The 14,796-nt window shown below is 54.5% G+C and overlaps 1 protein-coding gene and 2 long non-coding RNA genes across 8 annotated transcripts in view; 2 read left to right on the top strand and 1 right to left on the bottom strand.

Annotated features, from left to right (window-relative positions):
• The first annotated feature begins 19 nt into the window (after positions 1 to 19).
• On the top strand, positions 20 to 3,227 carry LOC125964869 (uncharacterized). The gene is made up of 2 exons (XR_007478153.1): positions 20 to 167; positions 2,807 to 3,227. It is a non-coding gene; the product is annotated as an uncharacterized LOC125964869 (long non-coding RNA).
• LOC117201063 (uncharacterized) lies at positions 2,170 to 6,293 on the bottom strand. The gene is made up of 3 exons (XR_004482988.2): positions 5,849 to 6,293; positions 5,427 to 5,564; positions 2,170 to 3,830 (listed from the first exon to the last, which is right to left on the bottom strand). It is a non-coding gene; the product is annotated as an uncharacterized LOC117201063 (long non-coding RNA).
• A 2,029-nt stretch (positions 6,294 to 8,322) lies between these two features.
• Positions 8,323 to 14,796, top strand: part of DNM1 (dynamin 1) — a 44,959-nt gene continuing 38,485 nt past the window's right edge. For all 6 annotated transcript variants that reach the window (XM_049711613.1, XM_033427092.2, XM_033427094.2 and 3 more), the window contains exon 1: positions 8,323 to 8,599. In XM_049711613.1, coding sequence (XP_049567570.1) covers positions 8,439 to 8,599 — 161 coding nt within the window. In that variant the 5' untranslated portion in view covers positions 8,323 to 8,438. The remainder of the gene's footprint in view (positions 8,600 to 14,796) is intronic.

Genomic DNA, 14,796 nt, shown 5'->3' on the forward strand with positions numbered 1-14,796 from the left:
GGGAGGCCCGGGTGCCCACGGCCGCGCCGCGAGATCCCTCCCCGTGCACCCTTCGCGCTGCAGGGGCGGCACCTGCTCGCCCAGCTGCTGGGCGGCGCTGGGAGTGGTTCCGAGCTGCTAGGGGACCCTGGGCAGCGCAGACCCTCTGCCCCGCGTCCTCCGCATCGGTAAGGGGCGGCTCTGAGCCCCAGGTCCGTCTGTCGCCCAGAGGGGTCTCTCGTCTGGCAGGGACATCGCGGGCGACTTTGAGGGGGACCATCCCCAGCGGACCTTGCCGCGGCCTCCACTGTCCCGCGATCCGGAGACCCCGCGCGGGGCTGGGGTGGGAGGGGGCGTGCAGCCGCCGGCTGTACATTCGGGGACCGAGACCCAGCGAGAGGACGACCGGTACAACGGGGCAGAAGAATTAGCCCTGGAAGGGGTGGGGAGATCGGTTTGAAAGTGTTTTTTTGTTTGTTTGCTTCTCCGGTTTGGCTGGGGAGCGGGTGAGGAGGGCAGAGTTTAATGGTAAAAACGGCGCTCATCCTGCCCCTGAACGGTCCTGCCCGCAAGGACCCTTTAATTTCGACTCTGTCCCGCGTCCCGGTGCGCCTCTCCTCGGTCCCCACACAAGCACTGAGGCGAACAATCCGCAGTTAGTAAGAACAATTCCCTTTGCTTTTTCTGTTGCTCAGAGCCTACCAGAGCTGTAACAGCCCTAGGCAATGCGCTCACTTTGCATTAAGCGCCGACTGTGTGCCACACGGCGCACGGTGGCGCTAGGGACGCGCAGACTTAAGGTCGGCGCAGCGGAGACCCGAGTGTCAACCAGTTACTGCAGTCATGTGACTGCAGTCATGTGACTTTAGCGCTGCCCTAAAGCTAGGGACCGGCTCTACTACAGCCCCGGGCGGCAGCACAGGTGCCTAACTCTGTCTGGACTTGGAGGCGCGAACGCGGCTTGGCGTGGCCGGAGGGCGGGGCGGGCTCGGGCTCAGGGGACTTTGCGCCTTTGGGTGGAAGGGAAGCCCGGACTATGCGGGCTTTGAAGGCGGGCCTGAAGAGTTGGGCTTTACCCCTGAGGGGCAGGGAGTGGCTAGGGAAGAGTGTGACAGCATCATATCCGCCCAGATTAGATCACTCGGCTCTGGTGAGAACCAAGACGGAGGCAATGGGGAAGGAGGGGTGGGTTGAGTCAAGATCGCCTAGGCTTGCAACCAATAGATCTGGGTGCTAGCCTTGGAGAGGTCCGGTGTTGAATTGGGGCTCCACTGCCTTCTGGCTAGGCGACCCTGGCTGATGCAGGAGTCCTCTCTGAGCCTGTTTCTTCATCTGTAAAATGAGTACCCCCTGCCGGGGATTTTGTGTGTGTGTGTCTGTGTGTGTGTTTCTGTGTATGATATTACATAATGTTTAGCACTGGGGAGCTTAGCAAATTGCCAAAGTAAAAAAAATAATAATAATGCTCATGCTGGTGAAGGTAGGGAAGGCAGCGGTGGCTTCCTGTGTTAATTCATCTTTCTGGAAAGCAATCTGAAAATTCTCTATCAAGACTCTTGAACGTGTTCTGACCCTTGACCTGGTCCCCACTTGTAGGAATCTAGCCCAAGAAAATAATCAGAAACAAACCTTTTAAAAGACAGCAGGGGGCTTCCCTGGTGGCGCAGTGGTTGAGAGTCCGCCTGCCGATGCAGGGGACACGGGTTCGTGCCCCGGTCCAGGAAGATCCCACATGCCGCGGAGCGGCTGGGCCCGTGAGCCATGGCCGCTGAGCCTGCGCTTCCGGAGCCTGTGCTCCGCAATGGGAGAGGCCGCAACAGTGAGAGGCCCGCGTACCGCAAAAAAAAAAAAAAAAAAAAAAAAAAAAAGACAGCAGGTTTTGGGCTTCCCTGGTGGCACAGTGGTTAAGAATCCACCTGCCAATACAGGGGACACAGGGTCGAGCCCTGGTCCGGGAAGATATCACATGCCACGAAACAACTAAGCCCATGTGCCACAACTACTGAGCCTGTGCTCTAGAGCCCACGAGCCACAACTACTGAGCCTGCACACCTAGAGCCCGTGCTCCGCGACAAGAGAAGCCACTGCAATGAAGAGCCCGCGCACCGCGACAAAGAATAGCCCCTGCTTGCCGCAGGTAGAGAAAGCCCACGCGCAGCAACAAAGACCCAATACAGCCAAAAATAAATTAATTAAATAAATTTATTTTTTAAAAAGACAGCAGGTTTCTGTGATAACCTATATGAGAAAAGCATCTAGAAAAGAACGAATATATGTATATGTATAACTGAATCAATTTGCTCTATACCTGAAACTAACACATTATAAATCAACTATACTCCAATAAAATTAAAGTATACTTTTTTTAAAAAGCCAGCAGGTCGCTCACAGAAACATTATTTATAATAGCTGTCTGGAAAATAATCAACTTGGAGAACAGCTAAATAAATCATGGTGTCTGCCTCTTAAGGAATAGCACACAGCCTTCAGAAAGTATGTCTTCAAAGGATATTTAAACACTCATGATATGATATGAATTGAACCCAGTAGGTTACAAAAGTGCATACACATTATGACCCCAGTTTTGGAAAGAATAAATGTGTGTAGTGGGCTCATGGGTTGGGGGCTGGGGGGGATTCACTTTCTCTCCTTTTTTACTAATTTACTGTGACCAGTTGGATGACTTTATCATGGGGAGGGAGTGAACTTTTTTTTTTTTAATGTATATGACCTTGTGCTGCCTCCTTGAAGACCAGACTAGATTGTGGATGGAAACACTCTGGGGACACTGTTTGGGGCTAGACTCATGTTAATTGCTTTTAATCAGTCCCTTACAGGCAAAGCCCCCCAATAAAGTATGTTCCGAGGGAGAAGAAAGGCCCCATCTCTCTGCATCCCAAATGAAGTCTGACGACGTAGCATCACCTGGAGGCCTCATTCCTGCCTCCACTTTGAGATGCACCTTTATCATGAAGTAGACTCATACTCACGTGGCTCTATGTCCAGACCTATTTGCTCCAGGAATCTACTTGTCTCTTCCCGTGATGATATCACATAGTGTGATTGTTATAGTTTTGGAATATATTTTAATGCCTAACCACACAAGCCCCTGATACTGTTATGTTTTTTTTAAAATTTGCCAATTCCCAATCATGTAGATTTTGGGGGGTAAGTTACAGAATGATTTTTGTCAAACCTTCTCCCTCCCCCACCCATGCCAAAATCCCATCAGAATTTCAACTGGTGTTGCATGAAATGTGTTTAAGTTGGAGAAACACAGCCAACTTTATCCCAAGTTTTTCAGTTTAAGAATGAGGTACACATCTCCATCTATTCAAGCACTGCGTTACGTTATGGTTTTGCAGGCTTCTTGATCTAGCATCTGTGCAGTTTCTATAGTAGCTATTGTCGCTATTTTCCCAGTACACTTCCTAACCAGCTATTAATGATGGTGTCCTTATCCTGTAACCTGCTACTTCCTCCTCTTATTTCTGCCCTCAGTAATGTCACGTGCCCTTTGACAGTAGAAGGCAGCTGCTGAGTTGTCCCCATGTCCTTGGGACACCAGCTCAGAGCCCTGTACATCATGGTTGCTTGGGGAAGGTTGATTAATGAGCAAACGAATGAACGAATGACTCCAGGATGCAGTTTCCTCCTTCCATCCTCGGGCTGGTGTTCATCACAGCAGCTCTTCCCTTCTTGACATCTACGTCCATCACCGCACAGCAGCAAGTCCCAGCAAGGCACCCAGCACAGCACACCAACGCAGGCTCACAGAGTATACCCACAACCAGACGCCCAGCTCAGAAACCCCAGGAATAGTCCGTGCTTAGCGACAGCTCCCGGCCAGACTAGAGCAGAGAAAAATATAAGGCCATACGGTTATCATGTATCAGTATCTGTCATCCACCTGCGCCTTTACCTATTATGAAGCAGGGTGAGGGGAACAGAGAACAGAGGTGGGAGTGGCACGGTGGGCACAGCCTTGTTGCTGCCCCTACCTTCCAGAGAGACCTGGGGCAGGACCCCTCCCGACTTAGGATCTGAGTTTGGCCATCTCTTCTAGACAGGACTGGCTTATGTGTAATAGGGCCTCCCCACCGCTTACCAGGTTCAGCCACAGTGGCTGCCTTCCATCCCCAAAGGAACTAAATTTCCCTTACAATGCTCCCCCCTCCTCTCACTCGTCACCAGGCTGATCCCTGTCCAGTCTTCCTAGCTCAATTCAAACATCGCCTCTTCAGGAGGCCTTTCCTGATTGCCGGATATACCTTCAAAGGCCTCTGTCCACATGGGGAATACTTGGGTAATCTGGGGCCCCCTGGGGCCTGGGATTTCCACAGGCTGAGCCATCCAGGGCTGTTATATTTAGTCACTAAGTCTGCTCAGGGTCTGGCCCTTTGGATTCATTCATTCATCTGGCCCCCAATCCACACGTCCAGACCTAGCTCTGTCTCTCCCCCACAAATCCTGGCGCGTTTATGATCCCTTACCCTTCCCACCAAGAGGTGACATGCTTTGCTACCTTCATGAGGCTGAGGTTTCTTCAGACAGTACAACGGTAATGATGATTATAATTATACTAATCGTAGCTCTAAGGATTCACTGTTTTAGGCATGTTTTCATGTTTTACCTGAATTATTACATCACTGAATCCTCCTCACACAACCCTATGATGCAGAAACTGAGGGCCAGGGAGGTGAACTGACTTGCCCAAGGTCACTGGGTTAGACAGTGGTAGGGGTGGGATTTGAACAGCAGGCAATCTAGCTTTGGAGCTGTGCCCTTGATCCTCAGCATACAAGGGATCTGGGCTTATGCTGTTGTTCCAGGCTTATGGGGAGCTCCTCATTGTAAGATGGGGAATTCCAAGCACAGATGCCTGGACCATTGGTGCCCCAAAGCCCCTGGGAAATCTTGGTGCCCTTCCCCCAGCCACACAGAGGAGGGCACTATGTGTGCTCCAGCCTGGCCCAGATGCTTCTTCAGCAGTGACCTTGCCCCAGACACGGCCAGGTGTCTTGGCTTCGTGCACCAGGTCTGCTTAGCTTGTCTTCTTCTCACAGTGGATCCGCATCCTAGCAGGACAAGTCCTGCATCTTATTAACCTCTTCATCCCCCTATGTCTTGCTTGAGGTCTGGCATGAAGTAGCCACTGATTAATACCTGCTGAAGAATAAATGAATGAAGGAATCCAAAGGGCCAGACCCTGAGCAGACTTAGTGTCTAAATATAATGGCTTGACCCAGGAGCTATAGGGTCAAGGCTGCGCAATAAGGCCGTTGCACAATTTAATGCAATTAGCATTTGTTAAGCACCTGCTCTATGCCCAACAAAAACCCCATCAGAAGGGACTAGTGTTTTATTTCATGTGCATTAGAAGTGTATAGGTTGCAAGGGCTGGTGCAGTATAGGATATAAACATAGAAGCCCTGGGTCTCACCTACCTCCAATTCACATCTTCACTCCATCACTTTCTGGCTTCGTGACCTCAGCCACATTCCTCTTTGTGCCTCAGTTGCCTCATCTGTCAAGGGGAACTAATAAGAACTTCTCCCTCCTGAGGGTTGAATCAGCACAGTAACCTGGCCCAGGAAGAAATGCACAGTGAGTGTTCCTGCTACTGATCTGCAAGCATAGGTGGTGGTTACAGCTTCAGGGGCTCCAGAGAGAATTCTCCCTCGTCAGCGCTCAAAGTAGAGGGTCAAAGCCATTTCTAAGACTCTCATTTAACTCATTGGCCTTCTGGATCCCCAACTTCTCAGCACCCGGGAGAACCATCTACAGTATCCCTCCTTCGGTCCTCACCAAGCCCTGTGGGAACAAAGACAGGGTAGACTTCAGGTTCGTTTCCTTTCTGATTCCATACCTTTGCTTATGCTGATTCCTCTGCCCAGAACATCAGCACTTCTCTATTCACACTCCCCTCCAAGTGGCATTTTATCCATCCGTTCTTCAAGCCCAGCACAGTCATTTTTAGCAGACCAGGGAACAGAACCAGAGCACTGCCAAACAGTGGGAAACTATGCAGCCGTGAACAAGGAATGTGACCAAACTTTTCTTACGCTGAAAGACGTCAAAGACATACTGTTGCTAAAAAAGCAAGTTGCATGTGATAATATGTATTAGAGTTCCAACTTTGATGTGCACCGGAATCTCCAGGGGCCCTTGGTTCTGGTTGAATGCAGGTTGTGATCCAGCAGGTCATGAGTGAAGCCTGAGAGTCTGCATTTCTGACAAACTCGCGGTGATGCCCAGGCTGCTGGTCTGGCATGGGTGATACAGCAGTACAGGATTTATAGTATGATCCCATTTCTATGAAAACAAAATGAAACAAAATGAATATATATGGGATAAGCCAGAGAATAAACTCTAAGCTATAAGTAGTGGTTATTTCTGGGTGGGAGAATGACCAGAAGCTTTCAAACACTGTGTAAAGTCTGATTTTTACAATAAGTTTCCCTATTGTAATTAGGAAAAACAACCCAGCCATAGTGGTGCTCTTCTAGGCAGACATCTGTAACCTGCACCCTCTTTCCAAATTAATGGCTCCAATTCAGGCTTCATCTCTGCCCTCTCTGGCTCTCAGAGCATAATAATGGGCTGGCTTGGAGCAGCTGCACGGGATGTGTGTTGTGTGTGACTGATGCTCCAGCTATCTAGAAGGCTGTGATCAACAGCAGCAGTTTAATAAGGGTCTCCTAAGTGCCAGGCCAGGGCCATGCCCTTCGCAGTCATTCCCACATTGGATAACGGCGGCTCAAAGATCTGCAGGGACCTGGATCACACAGCTCGTCTGAGACCCAGGCCCGGCTCCTGGGATGGGATCCGCTTATTCCCCTCTGCCTGCCTGGAAAATTCCTCCCCTAGATGTCCACATGAGCTGCTCCCTCACTTCCTTCAGGTCTCTGCTCAAATTTTTACCTTACCAGAGTCCTCCTCTGACCACTCTATACAAAATAGCAACACTACCCCCTCCTCCAACTTCCCCAGCTTCCTTGCTTTCCAAAGCACTCATCACCATCTGACAGTCATATTTATTGGCTTATTTGTGCTTTGTCCTTCTTTTTCCACTAGACTATAAGCCACATGTGGGTAAGGGCTTTATCCATTTTGCTCATTGCTTTATCACTGGGGTCTAGCATAGTTCCTGGCTTAATAAATATGCATTAAATGGGTGAATGCACAACAGTCCCCAATTCACAGGCCGCTGATCTCCCAGCAGTGTCCCCACTCTGTTCACAGACAGAGTAACCTGCTGATCCCCAGTAGCACAGGGTAGGCGGGCCTTTCTTTCCAGCCTTGTGGGGAGTCCAAATTAGGTTCCTTAAATGCAGACGTGGATGCCTAGACCTGGGGCCGCATGGTCTCTCCATGTGAAAAGGATAAACAGGGTAGGGTTGTAGAAGTCCTGGATTCACATCCCACTGTTTTACCACCACCCTGATGGTTTGGGGAAAAGACTGTCAGTCTCCAGGATAAGAAGTCCCAACTGTCCCATGAAGGTCCTTCCAAGGGTCAGGGTCTTTGTACTTGCCATTCATTTGGCCTGGCTGGCTCCTTCTCAACATTTAGGTCTCTTCTCAAATGTCACCTCCTCAGAGAACCCCCCTAACCTCCCAGGCTAAAGAGGACTCTGCACCCACACAGGTACTTCTCTTCACACCCCATGTTTATTTCTCCCATCACTATTAGTATATTTTCACTTTTACTGTTTCATTTATCTGTTTATTCATTTACTGTCTGTCTCCACTGTAAGATCTATGAGGGAAGATCTTGTTCTTGTTCTTGTTTACTGTTGTATCTCTAACTGTCTGTCTTGTTTATTGTTGTATCTCCAGCGCCTAGAACAGGGTCTGACTTATAGTAGGTGCTCAGTAAATATTTGTTGAATTAATGTTCTATATCTTCTCCTTCTAGAAACGGGGAAACTGAGGCCCAAAGTCGGGGAGGGAAATGCCAGAGATAAATTAGTCACAACCTAGAGTAGAAGGCAGTGAGGGCAAGTGGAACTGAAGGTCAGGAGACTATGACCTTGGAGGAGGCCCATGTCTCCAAGCCTCAGTTTCCACACCTGTACGATGGAGTCAGGCAGTCATGACCACTATCCGAGGGGCCTGGTACTAACGGTACCTAGTACCTAGGAGACCTTGACCATTTCCAGGAATGATATCTGCGGTGCAGCATCCGCGCTTCCCCCAGACATGGCTCGAGAGCCCCAAAAGCCGCAGAAGGAGAAAACTACAGTCCCCATAGTGCCACGGGCGGCGCCTGCGCATGACTGCCGGCCCGGAGGGCTGCGGACGCCCTCTAGCGGCACTCTGGCACAGCGCTCCGCTCCGATCCCCGAGGGGCGGGGGCCCGCGGCGCAGGCAGTCAGAGCGCGCGCTGCAGCGGCAGAGCCAAAGCCGGGAGCCCAAGCGGCCGCCGGATCGCAGCCCGTGGGGCCAGCCGCAACCATGGGCAACCGTGGCATGGAGGATCTAATCCCGCTGGTCAACCGGCTGCAGGATGCCTTCTCCGCCATCGGCCAGAACGCGGACCTCGACCTGCCGCAGATCGCTGTGGTGGGCGGCCAGAGCGCCGGCAAGAGCTCGGTGCTCGAGAATTTCGTAGGCAGGTAGGAGCGGCGCGCCCCTGAACTCGGACTCCCCCCGCCCGGGTCCTCCGGGCCTCGCTACCCGGCCCCGACGGCAGCCCCTGGCGCTGCACCGTGGAAGGCGCGCCCCCCGCCTCCAGCCAGAAGGAGGCGGCCCACCCCCGCCACGAGAGCCCCTCAGGGGCGCAGCGCCCCCGGCTTGTCCGCAAACGTCAAGCCAGCGGCCGCGGGATCACGCCCCCCTCCTCCGCCCCATCCTTTGGGGAAGACAGCGAGACCCTGGCAAAGGGCTGTCCCCCCAACCCCCCTTGCGTACTGAGGGGCCTGCATTACTCAGCTCCTCCCTTCGGCTCTGGGGGGTCTCTTGAGGCGGGCAGCATCCCTGGGGCAGTCCCCCCAACCCCAGGCCCTACAGGGGACAGCTCCCTCCTCTCATGGGAATTCCCGGCCCGTGGCAGGGGACCCCCCCCATAGCCCCTGGGAGAGGAGATAGCCCCGTGGGCATCGGGGAGCAGACGCAGCTCCCCCCCCCCCCCGTCACACACACACCTCTGCGGCTCCAGCCGCCATCCGTGCGCAGCGCGGAAGAGGGGGGCGGCGCGGGTTGCAGGATGAGGAAGAGGACGGGGTGGGGGAGAAACCGCTTCTGATCCTTTACTGAGCAGCCGGCCCCTTGCCTCGCCGCCGCCCCTGGGTGGGGGCACCTGTCAATGTCGTTCTCCCCTTGGCCTGGCAGAGGGATTGTAATGGAGGGAGAAGGCGGCGGAGGGCAGAGATGACTAAGACAGGGAGGCAGGATGGCGGGGAGGGGGGAGCCATTTGCACAACCTAATCCCCCTCCTGTCTCTGATCCCACAAGGCGCTGGGAGGGCCGGGTGGCAAGGAGTCGGGGGCAACCACAAAGACAAAGGGTGTCCTGGGTTTAGGGAGGCAGGCAGGGTCGTGACCCCCACCCCAGGGTCCCCCAAGAAAGGGGAGGCGGAGATGGCTTTTTCGGGTGCTGAGAAGGAGAGAGAGAGGATGACGCTCTCGGCCCGGTGCTGGAGACCGAGTGGGGGCTGGGCAGACTGAGGGGGGTGCGGGAGAATTGACACTGACCGGCCCACTGTGTCATCTCCCTCGGAACTCGCCTTCTTCAGAAACCCTAGCTTTGTGCCAATGACCTTCATGGCTAAAGAAGCGAACGACATGTGGGAGAGGGAGGCAGGTAGAGGCTTTCGCCCTCAGAGGGACAGCAGTTCCAGGCCAGACATCCTGGGTCCAAGCCAGCTTCTGCTGTGAAACCTCAGGCGAGTCACTGCCCTCTCAGAGCCTCAGTTTCCCCATCTCTAATATGGACAGTTGGACCAGCTGGTTGTTCCTGCCCCACAAATGACCTGGGAAGCCCAGTGTCAACCCCAGGGATGAGAGGGAAGGATCCTGCCTGGAGCTATGAATCTGGGGGAGCAGCCAGACCCATCTGGTCAGCAGAGGGGGACGCCGTCTGTCTCCCAGGGACGGGCTCCCAAAGAACCTCCCTCCTAGTCACGTGACCCCCCAGAGCAGCAGAGGCACAGGCAAGAGACACACAGATGGTCCCCGTCCCTACGCCTGGCTGTCAGAGTGAGGGGGTGGGAGGACCCTGGAGACAATAAAGCCCCGGGGTCTTCGTGCTTTATATAGCACTCGTGGACATCCAGAACTTTCCAGTGTACAAGCCACAGGCCTGCCTTTCATCCACTGGACATCTGCTGAACGCCTGCTCTGTGCCTGCTGCGTGCTCTGGGCAGGGGGCACAGAGGGGAAGGTGACCTCAGCTCCCACCTGCTGGGCCCTTCCCATGTGCCCCATGCCATGCAATATGAGATGGGTCGCAACAGCCCCATGAGGCAGGTACCATGATGCCCATCCTGCAGGTGAGGAAACTGAGACACTGAAGTTAGACGCCATGTCCAAGGTCACAGGGCCAGGAAGGACAGCATCTATTAGACTCCAGTCTGGAGCCTGCACAGCCTCTAAGAGCCCAGCTCTGCACTGAGCAAAGGGACGTGCAGGGGTGTGGGTCCCCATTTTCCCCAGCTGAGTGATGGGCAGACTGACAGCTGCTGCCTTGCCTTCCTGAGACAGTGGCCGTGGGGCTCCAGTGAGTTCATGGGTGTAAAGGCCCCCTTTTGTAAACACGTGGGAGGGAGGTGTTGATTGTCAGTTAGGTTTGGGGCCTTCATGTGCCAGTACAGACCAGGCCCCTGCCCTTCTGGAGTTCACTGTCCAGCAGAGAGAGGTGCCAGTAAGTAGACAGCACAGCAGGCCAGCCTGGTCACAGCTGACTTGGGCAACTGTTTGCTTGTTGAGTGGTGGAGTGAGATGTGGATTCTGCCCCAGGAGGCCTGGGCCCTCTCACAACCCAATACCGTTTGACTGTGGCCCTGCAGGAGGATGCACGGGGTGTACAGACACAGGCCAGGGGCAGAGCAGGGGTCACTGGGCCTGAGGCGGAGGAGTGAGCAGGGAAGCATTACTTGAGCCTCATGAAAGCTAGTGAGGAGGCCAGTGTTGGAGTGCAGTCGGGAAACTGAAGTTCACCGGGGCCCCCAGCCAGCCCTGCCTGGTCTGTCATGGGTCCCAGCCTCTCTACCTAGGACTAGGTCCCCAGACGCATAAGCATGGTAACAGTGGCTCTGCCTCCTGGGGCTTCCCGGCAGTCAACCCCCCATGGAGAGGAAGTGGAAAATACAACAGAGGAAGCAAAGATTGCTCCAGGCCAGCCCGGGCTCCCGGGCAACAAGGAGGACCCTGTTGTCAGCTCTGCAATGGAGGTGACCCAACCAGCTGCCCAGGACCCCGCTAGGACTGGTCTGGGTCTATGCTATTTCTTTGTCCCCCTTTTACAGAAGGGAAAACTGAGGCTAATTCATTGAGTCAGTCAGCAGATATATGAAGAAGAAAACTGGGGAATGGGGTCAATGCTGGGAGGGAAAAGGGCCACTTTCCACAGGGAGGTCAGAGAAGGTCTCTAGGAGGTGGTGGCATCTGAGAGGAGAACTGAGGGATGAGAAGCCACGTGACTATCTGGGGAGAGCATTCTAGGTGGAGGGAACAGCAAATGCAAAGGCCCTGGGGCAGTAATGAATTTGGTGTGTTTGAAGAACAGAAAGGAAGCACTGGGGCTGGTGTTTTGTGAGCAAGGCGAACACAGCATCGGGGAGTAGGCTGGGGCTAGATCTACAAGGCCCTCAGATTGTGCTGAGGAGCTGGGTTTGTTTTCATTATTATCAGAAGCTTTTAAGTAATGGAGTGACTTGAGCTGATTCCAGCAAGTATGTGACTTGGGAAGGGGGGCAGGAGACACATGAGGAGGCTGCTGCGGTGGGCAAAGGTGACAGGGCCTGGACCAGGGCTTTAGCAGAGAGAGGAGGAGACCTGTGGGGTTCCGGATGTATTTTGGAGGAAAGTCCCACAAAACCTGCTGGTGGGTGGGATGTGGAAGGTGAGGAAAGAAAAATCCAAGATGACTTCCGCACCTTTGACCACAGGTGGGTGTTGGCGCCATTAACAGAGTACAGGAGGAGCCAGTTGGGGGGTGGGGGTAAGACCAGGAGTTTGGTTTTGAACTCTTTGAGTCTGACATGTCAGGTGGGCAGTGTGGTGATGCAAGTCGGAAGCTCAGGGGGAAGGCTGGCTGGAAATATAAATTTGGAAGAGATGGAATGTAAACCCGTGAGCATAGATGAGATCATCTTGGGGGTAAGTGCAGACAGAGGAGTGTGTGTGGGCCCCAGGACACCCCAGCATTTTGTGAGCAGATGTCTGGTGTCCTAGATTTCCCTTTGTCTGCCCCCAGCTGCGTGCCCCCTCCCTGCAATACCCATCCTACGTCAAGTCTGGTGTCCTGGGATAGGCTTCCAGCCTCCGACGCCCCTGGCCTTACTCACTTTGGTGCCCAGGCATGCTGACATTTGGGCAGTGCCCACCTTCCCTCCCGTTTGGCCCCTGGGGAGGCCAAGGCCAGTGGGAGTGTGGTAGAGGGGCTGAGCGCTCAGGCTCTGGAATCAGACCTGGGTTTGTAGCTTACCTCTGCCACTTACAAGCTGGGCAACACTGGGCATGTTTCTTAAACCCTGCTCAGCTTCTATTTCCTCATCTGTAAAATGGGGATAATAATAGCACCTCCCTCATGGGATTGTGGCGAGTGTTGACGTCATACCCGTGAAGCACTCGGGGTAAGGTCTGGCGCAGAGGATGCACCCATTCTGTTCCTGCCTGGGCATAGGTACCAGCTGGGAGGAGGGCCAGGGTGAGGGTGGAGGTGGGAGAATCTCCTCTAGCCGGGATAGCGAAGGGAGCCTGGGAGTGAGCCTCTGCCCAGAGCCCACGGGGCAGCCTGGGGGTAGTGTTTTGGGTTTCCCTGGTGACTCTGCCTACCCCTGCTCAGGCTCCCTGCCTCCTACCAATCCCCTTGCCCCTTTCTCTGCATTCGCGTCCCAGCACAGACTTGTGCTGGTCTCTGGCCTCAGAGAGCCCCTCTCTTGGTCAGCCCCAGCTCCTGCCATGGGGGACAGCCCACTCCCCACTACTAAGATCTGTCGCTTCCTCTGAACACTTCGGGCTACATCTTAGTGGTCCCATTTCCCAGGTTTGGAGACTGAGGCCAAAGATGATTAGGGGATAATTGAGACATCAAAAGTAGAAAGTCACTGACTGGAGGGGGCAGAGAGAACTGACATCTCCTTGGCACTTGCAGCGTGCCAGGCCCTAAGGATACAGCTCTGAAGAAGCCAGACCCACCCCTATTCTGGGGGAGGGGGGGCTGCGGGGGAGGGGGCTCACAGCTGAGCAGGACAGACAGACGCTACATCACACAAAGAGCTCTTTTATTGTGTGTTGGAAAAAGGGTACCAGGAGCCTCGATTTTGAAGGGAGGGGAGTCGTCAGGGGGCCCGGGAAGGCATTTGAGCATTTAAGTCTGGGCCTGAGCAAAAACAGGACTTGGTCAGGCAAAGGAGTGAACACACTCCAGGTGCAGGGTCCCACCTGAGCAAAGGCCCGAGGTGGGAGGGAGCCCAGTGGGTCTGAGAACCCGGACGAAGGGCAGTGAGGAGCAGAGGTCACAGTGAGACCAGGAGGGTCGGGGAGGCGCTGCCGGCCCTTCAGCCATCCCCACCCAGAGAGCCCGCGATGCTGCCGGGCAGCCACACTCTGCTCCCCGTCTCCCTGCTCAGAGCGCGCACCTGCCACGCGCCCACAGCCAGACCCGCGTGCCCAGCCCCGCCAGAGGACGTCTTCCCCAAACCCCCGCCCCACCCAGTGGCCCCAAGGAGCTGGGAATGAAAGGTGACTCTGGCAGACGGCAGCTGATCCCGGCGCCAGGAGAATCGAGTTTCCCAGGCCTTGGCTGGGGTCGGAGGGTCGGAACCTGGCGGGCGGGTGAGGAGGGGCGGGGCGGGAGCGGAGGCAGCCATTCACGGACGTGGTGTTATCAGCCCCGGAACAAGAGCAGAAGTGGAGCCCACGTGCCGTAGGTCTAAATACTCCTGTTATAAATCAAGCTAAGGAATTGCTAAATACAATACATTCTGCCCTCCCACCTTGACAAACACACCTTCAACGCAACCTGGCAGGCTGGTGTTGAATATCGAATTTCAGACTCCTCCGAGCTCTGTGATGGGATGGGAAGCGTCTCTCTCCAGGCCGCCCTCATATTCCAGCTCCAACCCCGTCCCCAGAAAGGATCCCCCTTAGCCCCCCAGGGTTGCCTCCCCGAAGCGAGGGCCACCCCCAGTGGGGACAGAAGCTAGAGGTAGGCTTGGGACCCCTAGGAGGGGTGCACAGGCTCCAGTTGGGCACCTTCCCTTGGTCCTTGGGAACCCCATGCTTCATGGGGATGGTGAGGCCGGAGATCTCAACTGGGATGGGGTGCAAGGTCAGGGCCCCGATTCCCCAGGTCCAAGGGCAGCGCTGATTATTGTCTTCTTGGAACCAACAACCTGTCAGTAGGAGGAGCATCATCCCAAGTTTTCAGATGGTGAAATGGCACAGAGAGGGTAGGGGACCTGCCTGAAGTCACACAGCGGTGGAATCAGAGGCAGGACAGGAACCAGCACAGGTCTCCTGCCTCCATGTGAATGTCCACCATCTTCACCCCAACCCATGTGCCTACATCTCCATACACCTCAGCTTCTCCTCCTTTGCTCTCTCTGGTTGTCTCTCGGGCACTCTTATCCCCTCCCTGGACTGAAATC

This window comes from Orcinus orca, chromosome 6 (genome assembly GCF_937001465.1).
Source record: "Orcinus orca chromosome 6, mOrcOrc1.1, whole genome shotgun sequence".
NCBI lineage: Eukaryota > Metazoa > Chordata > Mammalia > Artiodactyla > Delphinidae > Orcinus > Orcinus orca.